Source organism: Ctenopharyngodon idella, chromosome 6 (assembly GCF_019924925.1).
Source record: "Ctenopharyngodon idella isolate HZGC_01 chromosome 6, HZGC01, whole genome shotgun sequence".
In the NCBI taxonomy this organism is placed as follows: Eukaryota; Metazoa; Chordata; class Actinopteri; order Cypriniformes; family Xenocyprididae; genus Ctenopharyngodon; species Ctenopharyngodon idella.
In genome coordinates, this window is record NC_067225.1 from 16,331,555 (window position 1) to 16,352,507 (window position 20,953).

Here is a 20,953-nt window from a genome sequence, read left to right on the forward strand (position 1 = left end):
GCACCACTTCTAAAAGTAAGCTTTAAAAAAAAAAAAAAAAAGCAGTTTCTCATTTGTCCTACTGATCCGTCTTCGCATTGCTAAGAGCTGTCATTACTTTTTTCCTCCAGTAGAGGGACCTTCAGTATAAGCAGTTGTAATGCTCCGCAAAAGTCTTGTGCTTGTAGCTGGTGCTATAGTATTCTTCCTATAGAACGGTAAAGTGTGTAATTACAGCTGTTAAATTATTTTCACAGCAAGTACATCTGGTGTAAAGTGAAAATTTAATGGTCAACAGATCATCTCAGAACAAACAGTGAAAAGGCAAAATTCCAATACCAAATATTATAGGAAGTAACAAAATGTAACACCTTCATTCATATTTAATACTGTAAAGTTTAATTGCATTCGGAACAGTGGCAAAATATTTTTACTACAAACATGCACATACTACAGAGACAGTTCAACTTGACTCAAGTAGACAGAATTAATCTCAGACTGCACTGTGAAGAGTACAATTTGAGAAAAAAAAAAAAAAAAAAAAGGAAAAGAAAAGAAAATGCCTACACTTTAAGAGGAAAACTAGCCTACACTTATAAGTGTGGATCAATGTAAACTGAATTATGAACTCAAAATTATGAAATTAATCTCAGGCATTTTACATTATAAGGTCATCTGAGCATTTGAAGTTATAGAACAAGAAACTACCGTAGAAAGAGCCTGGCCCTCTTTTCTCTTTTTCTCCATTCAATACTCCTTATATCCATTCTTATGAGTCACTGTTCTCTTCTTCATCTTCCTCCGCCTCATCAGATCTTTCGGGGTCCTGAGAATCAGAACTTGTGTCTTTGGCATCCGATGCAAATGGGTCTTCTCCCTGTCATATTAAAAGAGAAACATCTTTAAACATTCTTTTAAAAAATTAAAACCTTATTTTGTGTTTCAACATGCCACACATGTACCTTCATGTACTTCTCATAGCGCACTTTCACATTATCATTATTTATTATGGCTTTGGCTGTGACCACGCTGTCTCTTTTTAACTGCTCCTTGTAAGCCTTTTGAGAGGGAAAGAAAAAAAAAAAACATGATATACATTATATACATATACATCAGTGGCATTAGTAAATCTGCCAGTTACTGAGACTTCTGGCTAAGCTGATCTTCAGCAGCTTTTGTGCCTTCGCACTTTTGTTATGGAACGTCATCATTGGCGTGTTCTCATTGGTTTGCCTGTCTATGGAGGATTTGATAGGCAGGATAAGCTGAGAACAGATCGCTCGCCCAAGAGGAAAAATTAGCTTTGCTGACAGATCTCGATCACTGAAAGTCACATTGTATTTGATACAAAACTAGACTAAATCAAATGGGGAAAATAATCACGACAAACTATTTTCATAGTATTTCATTTTCATTTTCAAATCAAGGATTTTTTTTTTTTTTTTCTAAAACTTATAAAATTTTTAGGACTGTTTAAGACAGTCCTATACTGTAACTATCATAGGATGTTAATCGATAGTCTGTGTGTTTGGTAAAGTCATCAGTTTGCATAATATGGAAGTAAATTAATGCCATATGTTTTTGAAATAAAAAGCTTGTTGAATTGCACTAATTGAAAAAAAATATATATGCATTACATTAACTGTGCTTGCATTTTGATGCATTGTATTTTTAGGCAACATGGTCGTATATTTAAGCTGTGAATATTTCAATTCAAAATATTTCACACACATTTTCATTATTAAAAATCAATAATTTATATTCACCTTTCAGATTTCACTTCCAAAATATTCATTCTGTTTAAAAATACAACATATAAAATTCAACTAGCAATTTTCGGTCCATATTATTTCGCTATAACGCTAAATGTTTTTTGTCTCTTCATATTCAGTTATGAATTACATTAATCATACCATAATAATCAAATAATAGCATGTTTTCAATTCATACAAATGTTGTGAAATAGGCTGCTAATACTATATTATACTTACTTTTTAATTATTAATTTAAAAAGATCTTCTGGCATACATTTAAACTGACGCCATGGTGTTTCTTTTTTGTTGTGTTTGATTTAGATCTGTGTCCTAAACTGATGCGTTTAAAGGTGAAGTATGTGAAGTTTCTGCGACACTAGCGGCACCTGGCAGACTTACACAAATACAGAATATTTTGAAAACGCAACTTTCACATGTTGCGCCACTGTCAACTCAAACATCACAAAAGCTCTTACGGTTGCTTGTGAAGGCACGTCTCAACAGGTAACTGTAGGCCACTCTCAATAAAAGGTCCAACATATTAGAAATACTTTTCGCTGTGTTGCTGTTTCATAAGTAAGCAACTGAGTAAACTAACACTGTCTAGAGAGAACGTGAGCGTGTCGCTTATTACCTATAAAGGCCAATTCACACCGCACAGACAAACAGTGTGTTATCCCTGTTGGCGTCTGTTGGTGTTGGTCGGAGTTTGTTTTCACCTGGCTGACCATAGTCAATCAGTGTTTGTTGGTGTCTGTTGGGGCAGTGTGAACATGGCAGTTATTGCCATGTTCACAACTGTCAACTTGTTTGTTGGTGTTCGTTGGCATTTGTCTGTGAGGTGTGAATTGGCCTTAAACCCATTCAACATAACTGCATCGGCCACATTTACATGAACCACCACCCAGCATACCCCGTTAAAAAACATACATAATATATATAATATATAAGTGCTACACAATTCATCATTAAAAGATGACAATCTCGATTCAAACACCTATGCAATCTTATTCCTAACTGACAACAATTCAGCTATGTCTATTAAAGGGTGCAGTAAGTGATTTTTGAGAAAGACTGTTGATATTTCAAAAATCAATTCAAACACACCCCTCACTTCATTGCTCCGCCCTAAAATGCACTAGCATGCAATGCAAGAATGGATGTCTCTTTATCATAGCTGAAGCAAAGCAAAATAATGCTTTGCAAAACAAAGCGAAGACGACGAACGAACAACAAGGAGCACAAAAAAAGAACATAGTACACAAGAGTACATACAAGCAAAAGTTCATTGTTAGTCACCAGCAGAACACCAGCTCCAGACAAACAATGACACTGTCCTGTTACTACAGCTAACACTAAAACAACAGTATATCTTGGTTCTGTTAAACATAGCAAAACCAATTTTACTCGCATATGGAGCAGAAACAATACACCTTTAAACCTTTGGCAAGCCTTCAAACATTCAAATCTGCATTGGCACTGCTGCTTCACAAACTTCAAGCTTCACAAACAGTCTTTTCAACCACACAGGATCATTATTTCTGTTACAATAATTCAAATTATCACAGACGTACTGGGATAAAAGTTTATAGTATGTAGTTCCAAACGTAGGTTCGGGAGGAGCCTAAACATTCAGTCCTGTCAATCATCATTACGAGCGTTTATAAGCAGCAGTCACTGCGTCATCCCAGCGACAGTTCTTCCAGCATCCCTCCTCCTTCTCATCTCCTCCTCTATTTCTCTTATTCTCCCTCTACGCAGTACTGTCATAGGGGGGTTTAACTCGGAGCTCAAGCCGAGCCTCGGGTTCGAGCCTCCTTCGAGGACAGCAAGCCAAGTTTGTTTTACCATTAACCATTCAGACTGAATGGGCAGGCGAACTTCTGAATTGGGTATAAACACTGATGTCTACGGTAGCGATCAAAATAGAGTAAATCACCTTTTGAAAATAACTTGATGCTTCAAATAAAGACTATCAATTATATCGTTACACCAGTAGGTGGCGACAAGTTACAGTTAAATTTTTTTTGTCATTTTACTGATTGATTCAGTAATATATGTGCGAGTCATTGAATCATTCATTCAAATGATTATTTTTAAAAAATATTTTCTAAATAGACTGCAGCGATTACCATTTTGTCAGAACCTTTAGTAAATTTAGTATACATATGAGAATGAATGAATGAACATGAATGTTCAGGATATTTAGAGGAGACAGAACAGAGACGCTTTACCATTTTGCTCTTGAGGTGAGTGAGTGAATGAAGATGTTGCTGTACAGAGCTGAAAACCACAGGAATGTAACTGTCACACGCAACACAGTAAACCACCTCCATCCTTCTCATGTAATCATCTTCTGTCACCCCTGTAAGATGAAGTTTGAATAAAGTGTTAATAATCATCTTTGTAGTATGTAGGCTGATAAAGCCTATTTTCATCAAGTGGCAAAAAAAAAAAAAAAAAAAAAAAAATGTATGCATTACAATATATCAATTTATTTATTCATTTCATTATACGAACATGATTTCATACCTTCCATTATTTTAGCCCACTCATCTTTGCTTCGTCCACAGGAAAACTTTAGTTTGTGTAGAGTAGAGACAGTTTTACGAAATTTGTGAACCATGCAATCCTGTGCAATATTAGAACAGGATAAAAGTACATCAACAACTATAATACAAATCCATACAAAAACATCAAATAATTAAAAAAAAAAAAAAATCTAAAGTCTTACATGCAAAAAACTGATGACCTTGTCATCAAATTTGGCTTGCCGTCTTATATAGTCAAGAGTCTCTCTGTGATATGTGCTTCCAAAGTGTTTCTCAATGTCTTTGTCTTCAAACGTGTGGAATTTACAAAAAGCACATGTAAAAGCCCACCTAAAAAGACACATTGTGAATACCAAGGTGACATAAATTTACCTTGACATTTAATGATAAATGTGTGTATCTAATGTAAATGTATAATTTTAAATATTATGTAGTAGCAAGTGAATTTAAATTCTTTAGCCTTTCTACAGATGTCACAATTCAACATTTCACTGCCTCTAAAAAGGAATACAGAATAATTCCTCAAGTTCTACCTCATAATACATTTTTATAATATATATATATATATATATATATATATATATATATATATATATATATATATATATATATATATATATATATATATATATATATATATATTTTTTTTTTTTTTTTTTAATATTAATATTAATATCCAGCCAATGAATGTAGTTGTGGTTTAAAAACACAAGTGAAATGTCAGTGTTTACCTGTGCTTATCTCCATATTTTTCATGATTCTTCTCTCGTCGTCTTCTGCGCTTCTCTCGGGCTCCAACTTTTTTTTTAAGCTCTGCACTCAAATATTAAACCATGCTTGCATCAAATTATGGTCCGAGACCTTTTTTTCCAATATAATAAACAATGAAAATATAAACGCTGTTACATACCATGCTCTCCATTTGATTCCTTGGTATTGGAATAAATACAACTGTCCTGTGGAAAATAAAAACTGTACAATCACAGGACTGATTCTATGAGGCAGCTTTGATTGAGGATTCTTACCTTTGAAATGTGTGGTCCTAAGAGAAGTAAACAAAGTAAAGCATCATAAGCATCAATGCAAAGCATCATTTTTGAAAATTACAGTAAAAAAAGGGCAACAATTAAGCAGTGGAAACTTAGTATTGCCACTGTTAAACCATGTTTGGTCTATCAAAGCAGCGCACCACATACCCACAATGCTGCTTATATTGGGAGCTGCTTTGACGATCCTCTTTTTTTTAACCAACTTGCGAGGAGGTACTGGTTCCATCATCTTCCTCTTGGTCCCTCGAAACACTAGAGCAGCTGATGTTGAGTAGTATCTCTCTATGCGAATAGATGGGTTCTGACTTGAGCACTGCAGAAGAGAAGAGACTGAGAAAATTCAACACTAAAAGTCATTGCTTTTGTTCATAAGATAAACTACACAGACGTACCCTTACACCTTGTCCTTCGGCCTCAGCTCCTCTTCCCCGGTAGTTTCTGTGCACGTATGGGTGCATGTTTCTGCCCCGTGAGCCAATCGGCACAGGCCGAGAGTGTGAAGAAGAATACAAGCTGGAGGAATCAGAGAGATTAGATGCTGAGTATTGACTCTCTCTGCCACTGTCTGAAAATGGAGACCTGGACCTCTGAGAAGACATGACGTAGGACCTGTCCCAGTTTGACAAGATGTCTGCAGCCCAGGTGGATGAACAGGAGTCACTGAACCCTTCATTAGAATGATCAAAAACACTATCTGCATCTTCAGTGCTCAAGGCCCCATGTCCAAAAGATTCAAAGGCACCATATCTGAGGACAAAATAAATGGTAGCACTTTACAATAAGACTCTTTTTTATATATATACTTTAATTATATATTTAAATAAATGTAATACATTTAAAATGTTTAATTTACATTTTCAACTTCAATTGAATTTGTTTAAGTTTTTTTCCAAACCTTAAATAAATTGTAAATACATTTTTTAAAATAAAAAAAAAAAATTACAGATCTTCAACAGTTTATATAAGAAAGCCATTTCTATTGCCTTCTAAGAAAAGCACAAGGCAGATCTTCTAACGATATTTACCTGTCAGAGCCATTGGTCTCAAAAGACTCGGAGGATGCAAACGATCCAAATAATGGCTGACTGTAGCATTTCCCTGGACATTTGACAAGTGAAAGTGGTTATTCAGGGAGTGCTGTGGGAATTTACCTCATTCAGAAACAATAAATACAAGACTGCTGTATATAACATTATAGCAAAATAAAAGTGAGAGATTTATGTAATTACCTGAATTTTCAGCTGATGATGGGAACATTTCATCTTTATTGTTAGTCCTTTAAAACAGGTTGTACAATGTCATAATTAAAGCCCTGATTAAATATAGATTATTACCAGCAGGAAGACACAAGATGTAGCTGACTGCTATAATCAATTAAGCAGGGGAGTGTGTTACCTCCAAAATGTAAGCTTTTCTATAGTGCTTTACAGAGAATTGAATTTAGGAGTCATTCAATATGCGCTTTTTCTACGGGCCATAAATAATGATTGAACAGGGTAAACTTCTATAAAAAGGTAAATGAGACACCTTTTTAAATTATTTAATGCCAGGATAATACAAAAAAAAAAAAAAAAAAAAAAACACACATACATAAGAGAAGAAAAATAAAACACTTTGCAAGATTTACAATGTTAACTGTTCCGGAAATGGATTATCACAATCTGTGAAAAAAAGGTCCATGTTGTTGTTTGTGGTCACAAAGCAATTAAAATCTGTTTAATTATGATACTGTTTATGTAAGAAAATACAAAATAATATGTGTGAGCATTTATGCCTAAAACACATTTGGTGGAAGCTGTTCAGGTTTGTCATAAACAAAGCTATATAGACCACACAAGCAATGCCACATACAAGCTACTCCAGACATGTTGTCATTTGAAACTTTTTGAATAATTGCTTCTTTGGCAAAACTTTCTCAAACATGTAAGTATTAATGCATACTTATGGAAACCATAGGCATCATATTTAGTAATTAAAAATACAAATACCACAGTTAAAGGTCTAAATACCTTTGCAAGGCACCATAAATACTGAACCCGGCTACAATTTTAAAACGTACGAATCCATTCAATTATTTTTATTTATTTTTAAACAAAAGCAACGTTATTTCCAAATGCAATATAAAGGCCGCGCCACTTACCACAAACGAGAGTCAGTCAGTCCTACCGCGCTAAATTAAAGCAGGTGTCACTGAAATCATTTCCCCCTGGAAACAATCTAAACAAGTGTCAGGCAAGTTTTTTTTTTTTTGCTACAAAGCGGCTACTTCATAGCCATATCCTATTGAAAGTTGTCTTCCTCTAGAGGGCGCTTTTTCGAAACTGAGACGGCCCCATTCATTCAAATCGTTCATGCTTTTGGTCTCATTGAAGACATTTGTACTATAAAACATATACTTATTTTAACCTACCAAATGCACAGACTGATACAGACCTACAATGTAATTAATGTAAAACCGCCAGAGAAATCTCTATAAAATGATTAAATACAAGACTTTTTCAGTAATAACACCAGATCAGCGCTGTGAAAGGTTACTGGTACCACGTGACAAGATTGTGTCCTTTTTAGAGCATCAGCAGCTTCAGCTGGACAATAATTTACACCTATCACAGTGTAACAAACGCCATTCAGTACACTGCACAGATCAATATGAGAATTACTAGGTTAATAGGTATATAACCAATAAGATACAACTTCAGGCCCACCAAATTGTTAGGCTATTAGTCTTTGCTTCATTAGTTATAGGCCTATCATTGTAAAATATTATTCAACTTATCAAATTGTTTATTTTTTCATAATATTCGTAACAATTCGTTATTGTTCTTCACCACTAGAGGGAGCTAAACGACTGTGCAAGATTTCGGCTGAACGGATGTGTGTGCAAAACTACCAGCCAGGACCTTTCATCCTGTGTGTTTCTGTATGTCTTGATAGCGAGGTCCTGTATTTATTTATTTTTTTTAGAAAGTTTTAATTTTACCTTGACTTTGGGTCTTGGCTTTACCTCCTAATGGGGTTTTGCTTTCCTTATGCTGTAATTTAAATTTAAACGATTTAAACAGCACAGACACCAAGGTATTTATTTTCAATGTATTTATTGTATTAAAAATAGCAAGTTGCAAATTGAACGTCCTTTCAAACAAAACATATCTGATTAGAAGCAAAGCAGACTAACTTCATTCTCCTTTCCATCAAAAACAGAAAGGCTAAACCATGAAGGGATGCAGTATCAGGCTACATTCAAGGCTGAAGAGCAATACACCTTAAAGTAGTTGCTGAAAAGTAAAACACAAAATTGCCTTCATTCTGAAAATAAGTACTCAGTTGGAATGAACAGTAAGTGTTTTGTGTACCTGAATGGACACAATGTATATTTCTGGTGGAATCATTTGAAATTGTGTATTTCAAAGTCAAACTTTTAGTAGGCTATAAAAATGGAACACATTAATAAATCTCTACATAAATGAAAACAAATTTTCATTCATAACATCAAACAGAACCATTTTAGGAGTGCAACATAAAAGTTACATTTACAAAACCTACATAGTAATCTAATTTCAATTCACGCAAAACATTGAAACTCTAGATTCACATGTGGTTATGATTATAGTTAGTCACACATGTATCAAAAATGATTTTCAAGCCTCATCTGGCAAGACACCAATTACAGATCAGACCCTGCAGCATTTCAGAGGGACAAATATAACACAGTGTGGGAAGAATAATTTCATAAAATTAGACTTCACAAGTCTTCTTTCAAATATGAATAGGACAAAAATAAAACCGTGAAGTTTGTGTCCTCTCGAACTGCTTTTGGTTTGGTTTGAAATGTCATTAGTTTTAAAATAATGAAAAAGCAATGGACGTTATCCAAATTATTCGATTACTATTATACCACTGCAGTCCATGTATGTTAAAGTTAAAATGTTAATGTTAAAATCAACTGAAATCTTTCATAAACAACTGAATGGTTTGAAGCAAATACCACTTCATAAGAATGACACATCCTCTTCATACAAATCAATGTCTTAAAAATAGAAAATGATTAAGGAATATTGGGGTGCAATAGTGAAACCATTATTATAGCTTGTGAAAAAAAAAAAGTTCCTTTCATCATTTACTCACCCTCATGTCGGTTCAAACCTGTCCAAACAACTCAAAAGGGTCCAAACAACTTTCAACTACTTTTGTGTTCCACAGAATAAATAGTCATATAGGTTGTCTGAAATGACATTAAGGTGAATAAATGATGACCATATTTATTTTTGATTGGACTATCCCTTTATATCTTGACCATGTTATAATCATTTCTATTTGTCAAGAAAAATAAAACAACAGAGGCTCAGGTTGGGATTATCAAACACATAATCCAATTATTTGACTGAATATCGGAACCTAACATCTGGCAAGTCACCTTTTTGTGCATTTGCCTCAAAAGCTGACTGCATGGGCATGCACAGCGCAGAGTATGTCAATAACAAGGTAACATAAAACACTGATTCACACAATGCAAGCATTTCCATTACTTTTACTAGCCAGTAAAGTCTAACAGTTAAGCAGATGGTAGTCATACACATTTACAGACTAAGATATGACATTAGAATATATATCAGGGCAAGTTTACAATACATGTCTATTGGAGATTTTGAGCAGCAAGGACCATGCAGTGTATACAGGTCTGTCCCATCATAATATGGTGTTATATACAAAACGTGCACAAGTCAAATGAGGTCACCCTAACTTATGCATTACTTCTGTAAGCCACATAAAAAGATTATGTTAGAAGGAAAAGACTATTTTATTGCCAAGACTTGCAGTGCAATGCACATTATTACCTTTAGTTTGTGCATTATCAAATCCAAATTACACTTGCTGCAAAAGCATTGGTATATTTTCAATGCAGAACATTGTTATTCCAGTTCAAAATATTTTGTTTAATAGAAAGTGAATAGGTGGACACGATCTTAAACAGAGAGATGGAACAGACTGTAAATGAAGTATAAAATATACAGCTTGATTGAGCCAGATGGATATGGTTAGTCTGTATCAACGCAAACATTCAGTTCTCATCTTAAATTACTTTAACGCACTCTTCCCTAAACCCAAATGAGAATTCCTTTTTGAGGAATTCCAGGTACTCTTTTACCACTTATAGTCAAATACAGTAGTTGTGATTAACTTTGTAATAAATGTCAGTTGTTCTGGGTTCTTTCAAACAATGAATACAATCATTAATGGCACCACACTGCACAATGCATGTGATGCAGACTGTGCGGATAACAGCAGGTGAAAACAATTAACAGAAATGCTACTGGAAAGTAACAGAAAAAAATTATGAATTATATCTACACTGTAACATGGGCAAATAAAAATAAAAAAGAACAAAACCCATGCAAACAGGCAAATAATCTCAAACATTTGAATAATTCTAAAGAATTCTATGCACTAAGCATAGTTGAAGTCCACAAAGTTTTATATTGGCTTAATGGCAACTTGTTTTGGCCTGCGCAGAAAATGATATAGGATGTTAACATAAGCTTTGATACTGGACTCATTCTTTACACCTGGAACATCCATTCATGCCAGCAGTCCTGGATAAAATTTAGTTTAAAAAAAAAAAAAAAAACAGAATTATTGAAACACTGGAGCTCTCTAATTCTGTTCTGCTTATAAAACTATGACTGGGCTTTAGATTTAACCATTCTTCCCTGATTCATAATCACACTCCATTAGCAAAAGTAGCAGTGATTTCCTGACTTATGCTCTCTTTAACATCTAGAGGCAGTGAATCAAAAAGGTGGTCCTCCACAATGAGACCATTTCGGCGCAAGAGTCGGCACTGGCCAAGCTGTGCGGGTAGGCGATCCAGGCAGTTCCCCTTCAGCTCAAGATGAGTCAGCTGCAGCAACTGCCCAATTTTCTCTGGCAGCGACGAGATGCAGTTGTGTCCAAGGAATAGGGTACGCAACTTTGTGCATTTGAACAGCTGCTTGGGCACCACTTCCACCTTGTTTCCTGTGATGGCAAAGTGCTGTAGATTTTGGAGAAACCTCACCTCTGGAGGAATCACTATGATGGAGTTGTTACTAACATCCAGGTATCTCAGTTTAAGAAGGTTGAATAGAGTGGTAGGCAAGGTCTCAAGTTTGTTATGTGACAGATAGAGGAACTCTAGGTTTTTTACGTGACTTATGGATAATGGAATGGAAATTATTTTATTGTGCCACAGTTTGAGGCAGTTAAGCCTTTTGAGGTGCTGGAAGCTGATGACCTCTTCAATGGTACGGATATTGTTCGATTTCAAGTCCAACTCCTGCAGGTTGGTCAAACTAAAAATTGCATGAGGAATCCTCTCCAGCTCACAATTGTGCAGCTCCAACTCAGCAAGGTTCATCATCTTTTTCAAGCTATTTAACACCAAGAGTTTAGTACCATCATTGTGAACCACAAGTTTAATCAGGTGGGGTGATAAGTCTGTAATGTTAGTTGGGATCTTGGTAAGGTTGCTCTTCAGATGTAGGATCTTCAGATGCCTCAAGTCCCTGAGGGACTCTAATCCTATCATTTTGTTATTCTCTGAGTTCAAGTTTCCCACCAAGTAGAGCTCTCTCAGGTTCTTCAGCATGTAAACCCAAGTGGGAATCTCTGCTACGTCCGTAAACTTGACGTGAAGGCACCGGAGGTGATCGCGGAGGAAACTGAATGCAGTCTGTTCGACTTTGGCGGGGCAGTGGTAAAAGTGCAACTCGTGGAGGTTGATCATCTGGGAAATTTTTGCTGTGATACGTGCCTCTGGGATGAGTTCTAGTTTCAGGACCTCTAAATCAGTGAGGTCAAAGACCGCATCAGGAACACCTGAGAGCATGAAAAGATGCAGCTCAAGCTTATCCTGTGCATTCCGAGTCACATGTTGCCGTAGTTTCTCAAAGGTCCACTCATGGTTTAGGCTTATTTCCCGCAGTTTGTTCTCGCTTACCTCTGAGAGAAAGACACCAAAACGTTTTGAGTACAACTGGTCATACTGGTCCACCATGTGAAGGAGGAAAGCAAAGTCATTCTTTACGTCTGGGATATCACTAAAACTGCTTTCTTCTCGAACTTTTTCAAAGGAATACTCCTTAAGAGGCCGTCTAAACAGCCAAAAAAGAGTGTAAATGCAAACCAAGCCATAAACAAAAATGAGAACAATGTAGCTAACGAGAAGCTTTTTCAACATGAAAGCCATGTTGTGGGTGCACTTAAATTTGGCGTATCCAGTTAAATGCTTAATTTCTGGCTCACAATCATGATCGAATTTAATGGAGGTGACAAATGTCATGGTGTAACACAGAATCAGAATGAATTTGACAGTTTTTATTATTGTCTGAGCTACATAAAGTTTGTAGATCAAGTCGCTGTCTTCGACATGTGTGCGGAACTTCCTTACTTTCTCAAAAAGAGCTTTAGCTTGCTCTCCATCTTTCTTATCAAGTATAGTCATGCTTGGAACTTCAATGACTGGCTTCTCTGCAGAAAACTTAATGCCTGATTTTGCAAGCATGGGTGTGGACTGATTTGGACTTCCCTCTTCACTGCTGGTTGAAAGATGCTTTGGTAATGTGGAGGCTCCAGTCAATCTCTGCTTATTCTCTTCTGAGTCTTCACAGGCTGTCTCAGACAATGCCTTGGTTGTCCAAGGGGACTCAAAACACTTACCCAAAATAGACACAAAATGCTCAATTTTGGAACTGGTCTTTGGATACTTGAACCAAAAGTTACTGCTAACCATAAGAACAATAGTGTGAATGAGAGCTAGATATGGAAAGTACTTTGAATACCATGGGAGGGCAACATGGTAGCACATCTGATTAACAAAGACATACTGCTGAAAATCCAGATTTGTTCGTAAACCTGTAGGCTGAGGTTGCCTGACAGCAGACGACTGTGGGAAGTGTTGGACAACACTGTCGGTTTGTTCTTTGCTTGTGAAAGGTGCAGCTGCCGATGTCACATGGCCTCCTCCTGTCCCTGAGCCAAGAGCTTTCTCTGGTGGCCTTTCCGTGGGCACAGGGGTTCGGTCCTCCAACGATTCCAGAACAGGAAGGCAAACCACCTGATCTTTGGTTAACTGCATGGTCCCAGCAAATATGGCCAGCATAAGCATGACCACACCCAGGTAATCCATAAAGACGTCCCACCATGGTTTCAGTATCCGATAAGTTGGCTGGATATCATTTAGAGAGGCAACTTCTGTGAGGGTAAACATTCCTACAAGAAGACATACAAACAAGTATTTAGTATACAGTATTATCAATGACCATTGTCATTCATGAAAATAAAAAATGTCCATGAATGACAAATCTTTAAAAAAAAAAAAAAAAAAAAACCTAGTTGAAAATACATTTACCAGTTAGAGTTGTCAAAAGTACCGAGTTCGGTACCAAGTCGGTACTGAAATTTTAAAAATGTGACACTTTGAGCGCTGTTGAGTTCACACTCTTATCGGATATGTCTGTGATTGGCTTCAATGATCAACACTTGAAAAACATATTGTAAATAGTCATCAATGACGCTCTTCACCGAGCGCTTCCGCAAGGTGAAGGTGCGTGCATCGCTAGTGAACCAAACCCAGCTCACAAGACGATAGAATTATTCCGCTTCCACGGTATACAGAGCTGAAGTGTGGACTCATTTTGGCTTCAGCTATACAGAAGCCACTAAGGAAATTGACAAGAGTCATTTTGTTTGCATAAAAGGCCATGCTAAAATCTAAATACTCGGGAAACGCATTGAATCTGAGAGCTCGCTTAACATCCCGACGTCATCCGCGCTACTGAGAAGCGTTTCGATAGAATATGTGATATGTACTGCACGTTTTCCTCTCAGTAACAAAATAAACACACAACAAAATTGACAGCGGTGGCAGCAGAAAGAAAGCATCTGATCATGGCGATGTGGATATGGTTGCACCAGCTCTGCAGTTCAGTACTTTAAAATAGCACTTTATACAATAGACTGCTTTAAAGCAAACAGCTTCACAGTATTAAATATAAAACAAACAGTCATTCAGTCATGAAATGGACTATGCACTTTCTGTTGTTAAATAGTTTAGAAATTAAAAACTGCTATACTGTTAACCTTTTAAACATATACACAAAGAATCCTGCAGTCACTTTACTATTTTCCCTTTACTTAGATTGCACAAAATAGTAATTAGTGATATAAATGCAAAAGATACTGTATTGATTAAATAAAATAAAGTTGCTTGTCAGGTTTTATGCATATGGTTGTGTGTTCTTTATGACCGTTTCTTCTAAAATTAGATCTTTCTAAAAATAAAAAAATAAAAAATAAAAATAAAAAAAACAAGAAATATCGCAATATATCACAATATATCGTATCGTAACCCCTGTATCGTGATACATATTTTATCGCCAGATTCTTGGCAATACACAGCCCTACTTGACGCAACATAAGTCTCACTCTCAAATTCTATTAAATCAATGTACAAATGCAAGGAGTGGCCTAATACAACACTAAAGATAACAAATGGTTCCACTGCTTGGGGAGACACCCTAGTGTCTCTGGCCTGTATCACTTTCCACAGCACAGAGCTTGATCAGTGCTCAGGCACTAAAGCACTGCATTAGACTTCCTTATTAGATTATTAGCCTTAGTGGGACCATACTGTACTGCATAAAAACAATAGTACTGCAGTGGTGAGTCTAGCCAAAGACAATGTTGTCTTTAATATCATGTTGCAAGACTATGCTCTAATATTCAGGCATTTTGCAGGGGTAGTATTGATGTGTGGAGCTCGACTTTCACATTGCTAAGACTTAACCATAAACATCCAATAGGCAAAACTGAGTGACCTTCTCACTGTCAAGGAACAATTGACTGAATGTCATAATGATTAATTAACTAGCATTTCACTTGGCTAATCAAGCTGTTATTTATATAAATCATAAATGTCAATGTTTTGAGAAAGATTAATTCATTGCTGGATGATTGAGTTATTCTCTGCTTGAAACAGTGTGTTATCAGATTATATGTAGTATTACTTAATGCTTTTAATTTTTCTACCATGAGGCCTCAAGCACATCATTTACAGCCTCTATGGTCTACTAATAAAACAAAGTCTAGACTTGCTTCACAAGACAATCACATTCCTTCTATTCATCACACCAACTATTCAAGTCACAAGCACTTTGTTCTTGTGCTTTGCCTGTCCTACAGATCTTTCGTTCAAGCCTTACACTGGCTTTGATGTCAACATGCCAACTGTAAGGAAGATGTAAGAATCTAAGAAGGATAAGCAAACAGTTTAAGTTTAAAATACATTATATTTTGTATTTCAGTTAATAAACATAAAAGTACAGTGTATGTGTCACAGATGAACATCTTTAAAGGGGTGCAATCCAATCCAGCTGTAGTAGCTGTGAATGCTTAAGTCCTAACCATGTGTTTTCCTCTGGATTAATTAGTCTCTAATTTAGTGCAATTACACAATAGCTTATTTTGTCAAGTCAGATTGCCGTAAACAATTATTACTTTCTTTCGCATGTTGCCTTGGGTTAAAAAAGCATTCGTGATTTCTCAAAAAGGCACAAAATAATTATGTACTGATGCATATTACATGACAGCATAGAGATGCATTCAAATCAAAACCCCAAGTTCTGGCTGGATATTCCAACATGTTGATCTATTTTGGCAGATCTGTCATTTTATAAGTGTAAACATCTGTAGAGTCAATCCATATAAGTCTATCAAATAAAGTAGAAATTGAGAGCAGAGCCACCAGCGAGACTGTGGATAATGTTAAGTCACCTAATAAATGTAATGCTCAAAGACTGGCAAAGCAGGGCTCAAGAAGACTTCAGAGAACATCTGAGAATTGCTTTTCCCACTGCTTACTCAAAATAATTTGTTATACATCAGTTCCCAAGATCTACAGCTGGAAGGTTACACACACTAACTCTATGAGCTGAGAAGTGTTTGCGATTTTTTTTTATTAATAGGCCTATTTTGTTCCACAGCAGAAATGCAGTAATATATTATATATAGCCTCTCAGACTAATGTAGCCACTATACATGCATTCATACAGGAAACAAAAATTGACATGTTTGTCAATTTCCTTAACTACTCTCATCATTCACGCTCCACACACCAGTGAACTTTACCAAAGAATATACACTGACAAGAAGCGAAACTCAATAGAACGTTCCATTGCAACACCGGCGCCCAGCAGCAGCCCTACGCTTCCGCCATTTTGGGGTGAAAGCGACTCGCAGTCCACTAGTTTCTATGGCAAGATCAGCTGCTTTGTTAAAAAAAAAAAAAAAAAAAAAGTACATTAAAGCTGACATCCAACCTGAATGATGACAACACAGAATAAAATACTATTACTGGTGATCATCAAATCCTTTTTTTTTTAACAGTTTATTTTACAGACTTTGTGTTTAAGTCTTTCATTTTTTTCACAAAGCATTTGCTCTCTAAAAAAATTTAACCTCTAGGGTTAAAATTCTTTTAAGTTCCAAGTATTAGCATTATAAACACTGAATTAATACCAACATATGAAATTAAATTAAGGACATGCAAAAATTGGGAATGTAGGACAATAAATAACAGAATATAACAGCTTGACAGTAAACTGTTTTTGCAGTGTTGTCCTATATTAATGTCCGTTAAAGCAAGACTATGTAAACAAAAAAAACACAGCCACTGTGTCCAAAAGTGGGAATTATGGGATAACAGACACAGCAATGCATCATGTTCTATAAGATCATGTTTGTAGCTTAATCCAGGGGATTAAAATGTATATATTTCAGACCTAGTGGACTTTAATCCCCTGGATCACGCTACAAACATCATGATCTTAACTTTATTAATTATTAATTTACTATTAATAGTAAAAATGTAAAGTTGCATAAAATGGAAATACTCAAAGTAGGCTAACTACGTTACCTCAGATGTGTAATGGTTGGATTCCACAACTGATAATAATAAAACATATATAGGCTAAGACAATACAACATTTACTGTAGGTGTCATAAAATTTACTGAATTTGAGACATTTTCTATTGCGTTCCTGATTTGGCTGTGAGATTCGCCGATTTTGAGTGCGTAAGATGTGATGGATTCTATTGTCCAGTTGGCATTTTCACCCCAAAATGGCTGCCGCACTACCGAAGCAACACCTAGTGGCTGTTACCCAAAAAGCATCAGAGTTTCGCCTACTGGGTTCTATGCTCTTTGACTTTACACCCTAACCCCTACAATTAAATAGAAATTACCTATTATAAGTTGAATTCCCAAAGACTTAAAGGGATAGTTCGCCCAAAAATGAAAATTCTGCCATAATTATTTACTAAACCTAATGTTGTTCCAAAACCATAAGACTTTTGTTTATCTTCAGAACACAAATTAAGATCTTTTTAATGAAATCTGAGAGATTTCGGTCCCTCCATTGACAGCTACTCAACTACTACTTTGACGCTTCAAAAGTAAGTCCATAAACAGATCGTAAAACTAATCCATATGAATTGAGCGGTTTAGTCCAAATTTTCTGAAGAGGCAGGATCACTTTATATGATGAATAAATTGAATTTAGACTTTTATTCACATATAAACATTGATCAACAAACATAAACAAAAGCTCAACCGAACCTGCTTGATGCGCGAGAACAAACCTCTTGCGGAAGCTCAAACGTACTGCGTAACACACAAGAATGAACCTCATTGGTTCTTGCACGTCAAGCGAACATGCTTTAGCTTTTGTTTACCATAACTCATGTGTGCGTTGATGAATGTTTATGACAGAATTTTCATTTTCTGGTGAACTAACCCTTTAAGGTTAAAGGCTTTATGGCACTTACAATACGTAGCTGTGACTGCATTGTTTTAGTAGTCTGATATAATCACCAGTATTCTGAGTTCAGGATGAGACAACCTGTTTGTCCAAACAATGATGTGTTGGAGTGTTTAGAAAACCTATTTGAATGATTTGCCATTTCGCTTCGTGCTGATAGTTACACAGAAATTTCCTTTTTAAAGACAAATTTAAGATAAACGTTTTCGTCTGAATGAATTTTTTCCTAACGCCAAAAAATATTTAATTTGCTAATTTGAAAATACAGCAGGTAGTCTTAATAATTCCTTATTTCAGAACATTTTTTTGAAAATAATACATTACTCTTTAATTCAATCAGTATGGATCAGTTTGGATGAGCAAATAGATTCGGACTAATAAATCATAAATGCATAATTAATTGTGGGCTTTCACTAATTTTTACCAGTCTATTGTGATAAAAAGCCTCAGTTTTAACCTCACCTGCGTAACACAACCCTAACCCACCAAAAACACTATTACCATCACGGCTAGCCTTATTTAACCTCAGTCTGAGCATTTATCCCGTAACTAGGTCATGGCTGCAGCTGTTATTCTCATTTGCTGTGTCTTGAACAGAAATTTTAAATGACAATGCTACTAACCAATCATGTCTCTTCATGTTATCCTGCAGATTTCAGTGTTGGGGAAACCATTTTTGACCCATATGTGCAGGATGCTGTAGGTCAATGAGTTAAAAATTGTGTTGTGGATATTTAGTGTTAAATACATACACTATTATTGCACACCAAAAAGGTTTATGTGGCAAATAAATAGAAGCAAACATAGTTTCTATGTGTAGAAAAAAAGGATGAAAGGCTGAAACTTAAATTGAACATCTGTTCATATCTGCCAAGAAATTAAAATCAAGAAGTCGAATCTTGAATCTTGAATATCAAATCTAGAATAGTATTAAAGTCAGCCAAAAATGTTGAATATCTTCTGCCCATAATCCGATATCAACAAATCTGTCTCAAAAACACAGCAAAAGAAACTGGTAAATCTAAACCAAACTGGATAAATTCACACTTTTTTTTTTTTTTTTTTTTTAATTAATTAACACTTTGACTTTTCCACATTTGTTGTGTCAAGTACTAACTATAGTACTGTTGGATAAACTTTTGGCAATTAACATCAGTAAGTGTTCAGCATAATAAAACAAATTATGTAATATGTATTATGTAGAATTTGTAACTTATCAGAGACCTGAAATTCATGTAATGTGTTATATATTAGCCTGTGCAACTGTTTGTATAGTCAATACAATTTGTCCAGTCTCATTCAAAAACTGGCCAAAATATCTTGCTTTGTGCTCTGAACTACTCTGACCACCTTCACTAACATAACCTTAAGACACGATACTCGACTAATTGTAAAATTTCAGAAATGTATGCTTAACATAACGTATATACTTACTGTCTCATATAAACGTCATCAAACGTCATCCATGCCCACTTTAATTCCTGAGAATCTGAGACACATTTCATCCACTTGTCCTTGCAGTAATGGGGACACTGTTGTAGACAAATATACTGTCCGTTCGCGTAGGAGACGTCATTTTGAGCACATTTACGCCATTGTGTTTCTATGCCGGGTCACGATATGTAAACGACAAAGATTTATTTTCCAATGACAGGTAAACTGCGAGCAGAACGCGATTTACAGGAATGGACTGGAATATTCCCTATGAACGCAATCCGGTGTCTTGTCATGTCTTCGTGGTTCTGTGCAGATTAAAGCGGCTCAGGCAGGAAACCATTGGAGGTCTGATGATACCGTTGTGTAAAAGCGGCAAAAGTATCGGTACAAAAGGACAACTTACTAATCATTTACCCGAGAGGGCTTAATGCACATGTAAGGGTCCCCGCTCATCTCATTATTATGGTACATTCAGTGCCGCGCGCACAGCAGCAGAGTCAACCAGTCTGCACCAGTTCCCTACACTGCATATCCGCCACATTTAAACCCCACACAAACAAACATTTACAGGCTGATACATACCTCAAACCGAAGCTGTCATTTTAAAAATGTCAAAGCTTCCACTATGTCCATGCGTGTTATGTGAATAATGAGAAATGTCTGTAATAAACAGAAATGTACTGACAAATAGAGGAAGTGTGTGGAGGCGGAGCTAAAGTTTACGGGAGGATTTACGCGCGAAACACCTGACCGGTATTCTGAAGTTACTAGGCAACCAAACCCCGTTTGTTACACTTGAACTGTTACAAGGTTGAAGTCACTTACCATGAATAGAGTACAAAATTGGGTCTAAACCATCAGAACAATGTACAGTTCTGTGAATTATATTATGTAGGTTTTATTATAAGCTTGTATTTTTTCATGTATCTTCAAGGCTTTTATAGGTTATAAAATAAGTAGAGACTTTATTAAATTAAAAAAAAAAAGTGTCAAAATTGGTACCATGGTTGCATATTTATTCTAAAATAAGCTGTCATTCAGAAAGGCTTACTTCAAATGTTGGTTTGTAATTAATTATAGCCTATTTATTATTTGGTAAAGTGGCATGGGTAATGGGTTTGAACAATTGAGACTGATGAATGCAGTCAGTAGCCTACTAAAATGTGTAAAAAAAAAAAAAAAGATAATACAATTATTCTCTTTTCTCCCTTAATAATTTTGTTTATTATTAAGGGGAATCTATCTTTGTGTGTGTGTGTGTGTGTGTGTGTGTGTGTGTGTGTGTGTGTGTGTGTGTGTGCCAAATTCAAAACGTTTACACTTTAAAA

At 35.8% G+C, this 20,953-nt stretch overlaps 2 protein-coding genes across 5 annotated transcripts; both read right to left on the reverse strand.

Annotated features, from left to right (window-relative positions):
* Positions 1-244: 244 nt before the first annotated feature.
* Positions 245-7,987, reverse strand: znf326 (zinc finger protein 326). Of its 3 annotated transcripts, XM_051897605.1 has the most exons (14): positions 7,475-7,987; positions 6,564-6,610; positions 6,360-6,432; positions 5,944-6,081; positions 5,727-5,847; positions 5,482-5,647; positions 5,311-5,327; positions 5,196-5,241; positions 5,017-5,098; positions 4,468-4,615; positions 4,266-4,365; positions 3,968-4,098; positions 942-1,037; positions 245-856 (listed from the first exon to the last, which is right to left on the reverse strand). In XM_051897605.1, the coding sequence occupies exons 2-14, from the start codon at positions 6,589-6,591 to the stop codon at positions 749-751; spliced, it is 1,254 nt and encodes a 417-aa protein (XP_051753565.1). In that variant the 5' UTR covers positions 6,592-6,610; positions 7,475-7,987; the 3' UTR covers positions 245-748. The 3 variants fall into 3 exon arrangements, with proteins under 3 accessions (XP_051753565.1, XP_051753564.1, XP_051753563.1); XM_051897604.1 differs by having other exon boundaries at positions 5,727-6,081; positions 7,344-7,986; XM_051897603.1 differs by having other exon boundaries at positions 5,727-6,081; positions 7,475-7,985.
* Positions 7,988-8,412: 425 nt separating this feature from the next.
* On the reverse strand, positions 8,413-20,364 carry lrrc8db (leucine rich repeat containing 8 VRAC subunit Db). Of its 2 annotated transcripts, none has more exons than XM_051897601.1 (2): positions 20,208-20,364; positions 8,413-13,581 (listed from the first exon to the last, which is right to left on the reverse strand). In XM_051897601.1, the coding sequence occupies exon 2, from the start codon at positions 13,577-13,579 to the stop codon at positions 11,054-11,056; it is 2,526 nt and encodes an 841-aa protein (XP_051753561.1). In that variant the 5' UTR covers positions 13,580-13,581; positions 20,208-20,364; the 3' UTR covers positions 8,413-11,053. The 2 variants fall into 2 exon arrangements, with proteins under 2 accessions (XP_051753561.1, XP_051753562.1); XM_051897602.1 differs by lacking the exon at positions 20,208-20,364 and adding an exon at positions 19,623-20,146.
* Positions 20,365-20,953: the final 589 nt, after the last annotated feature.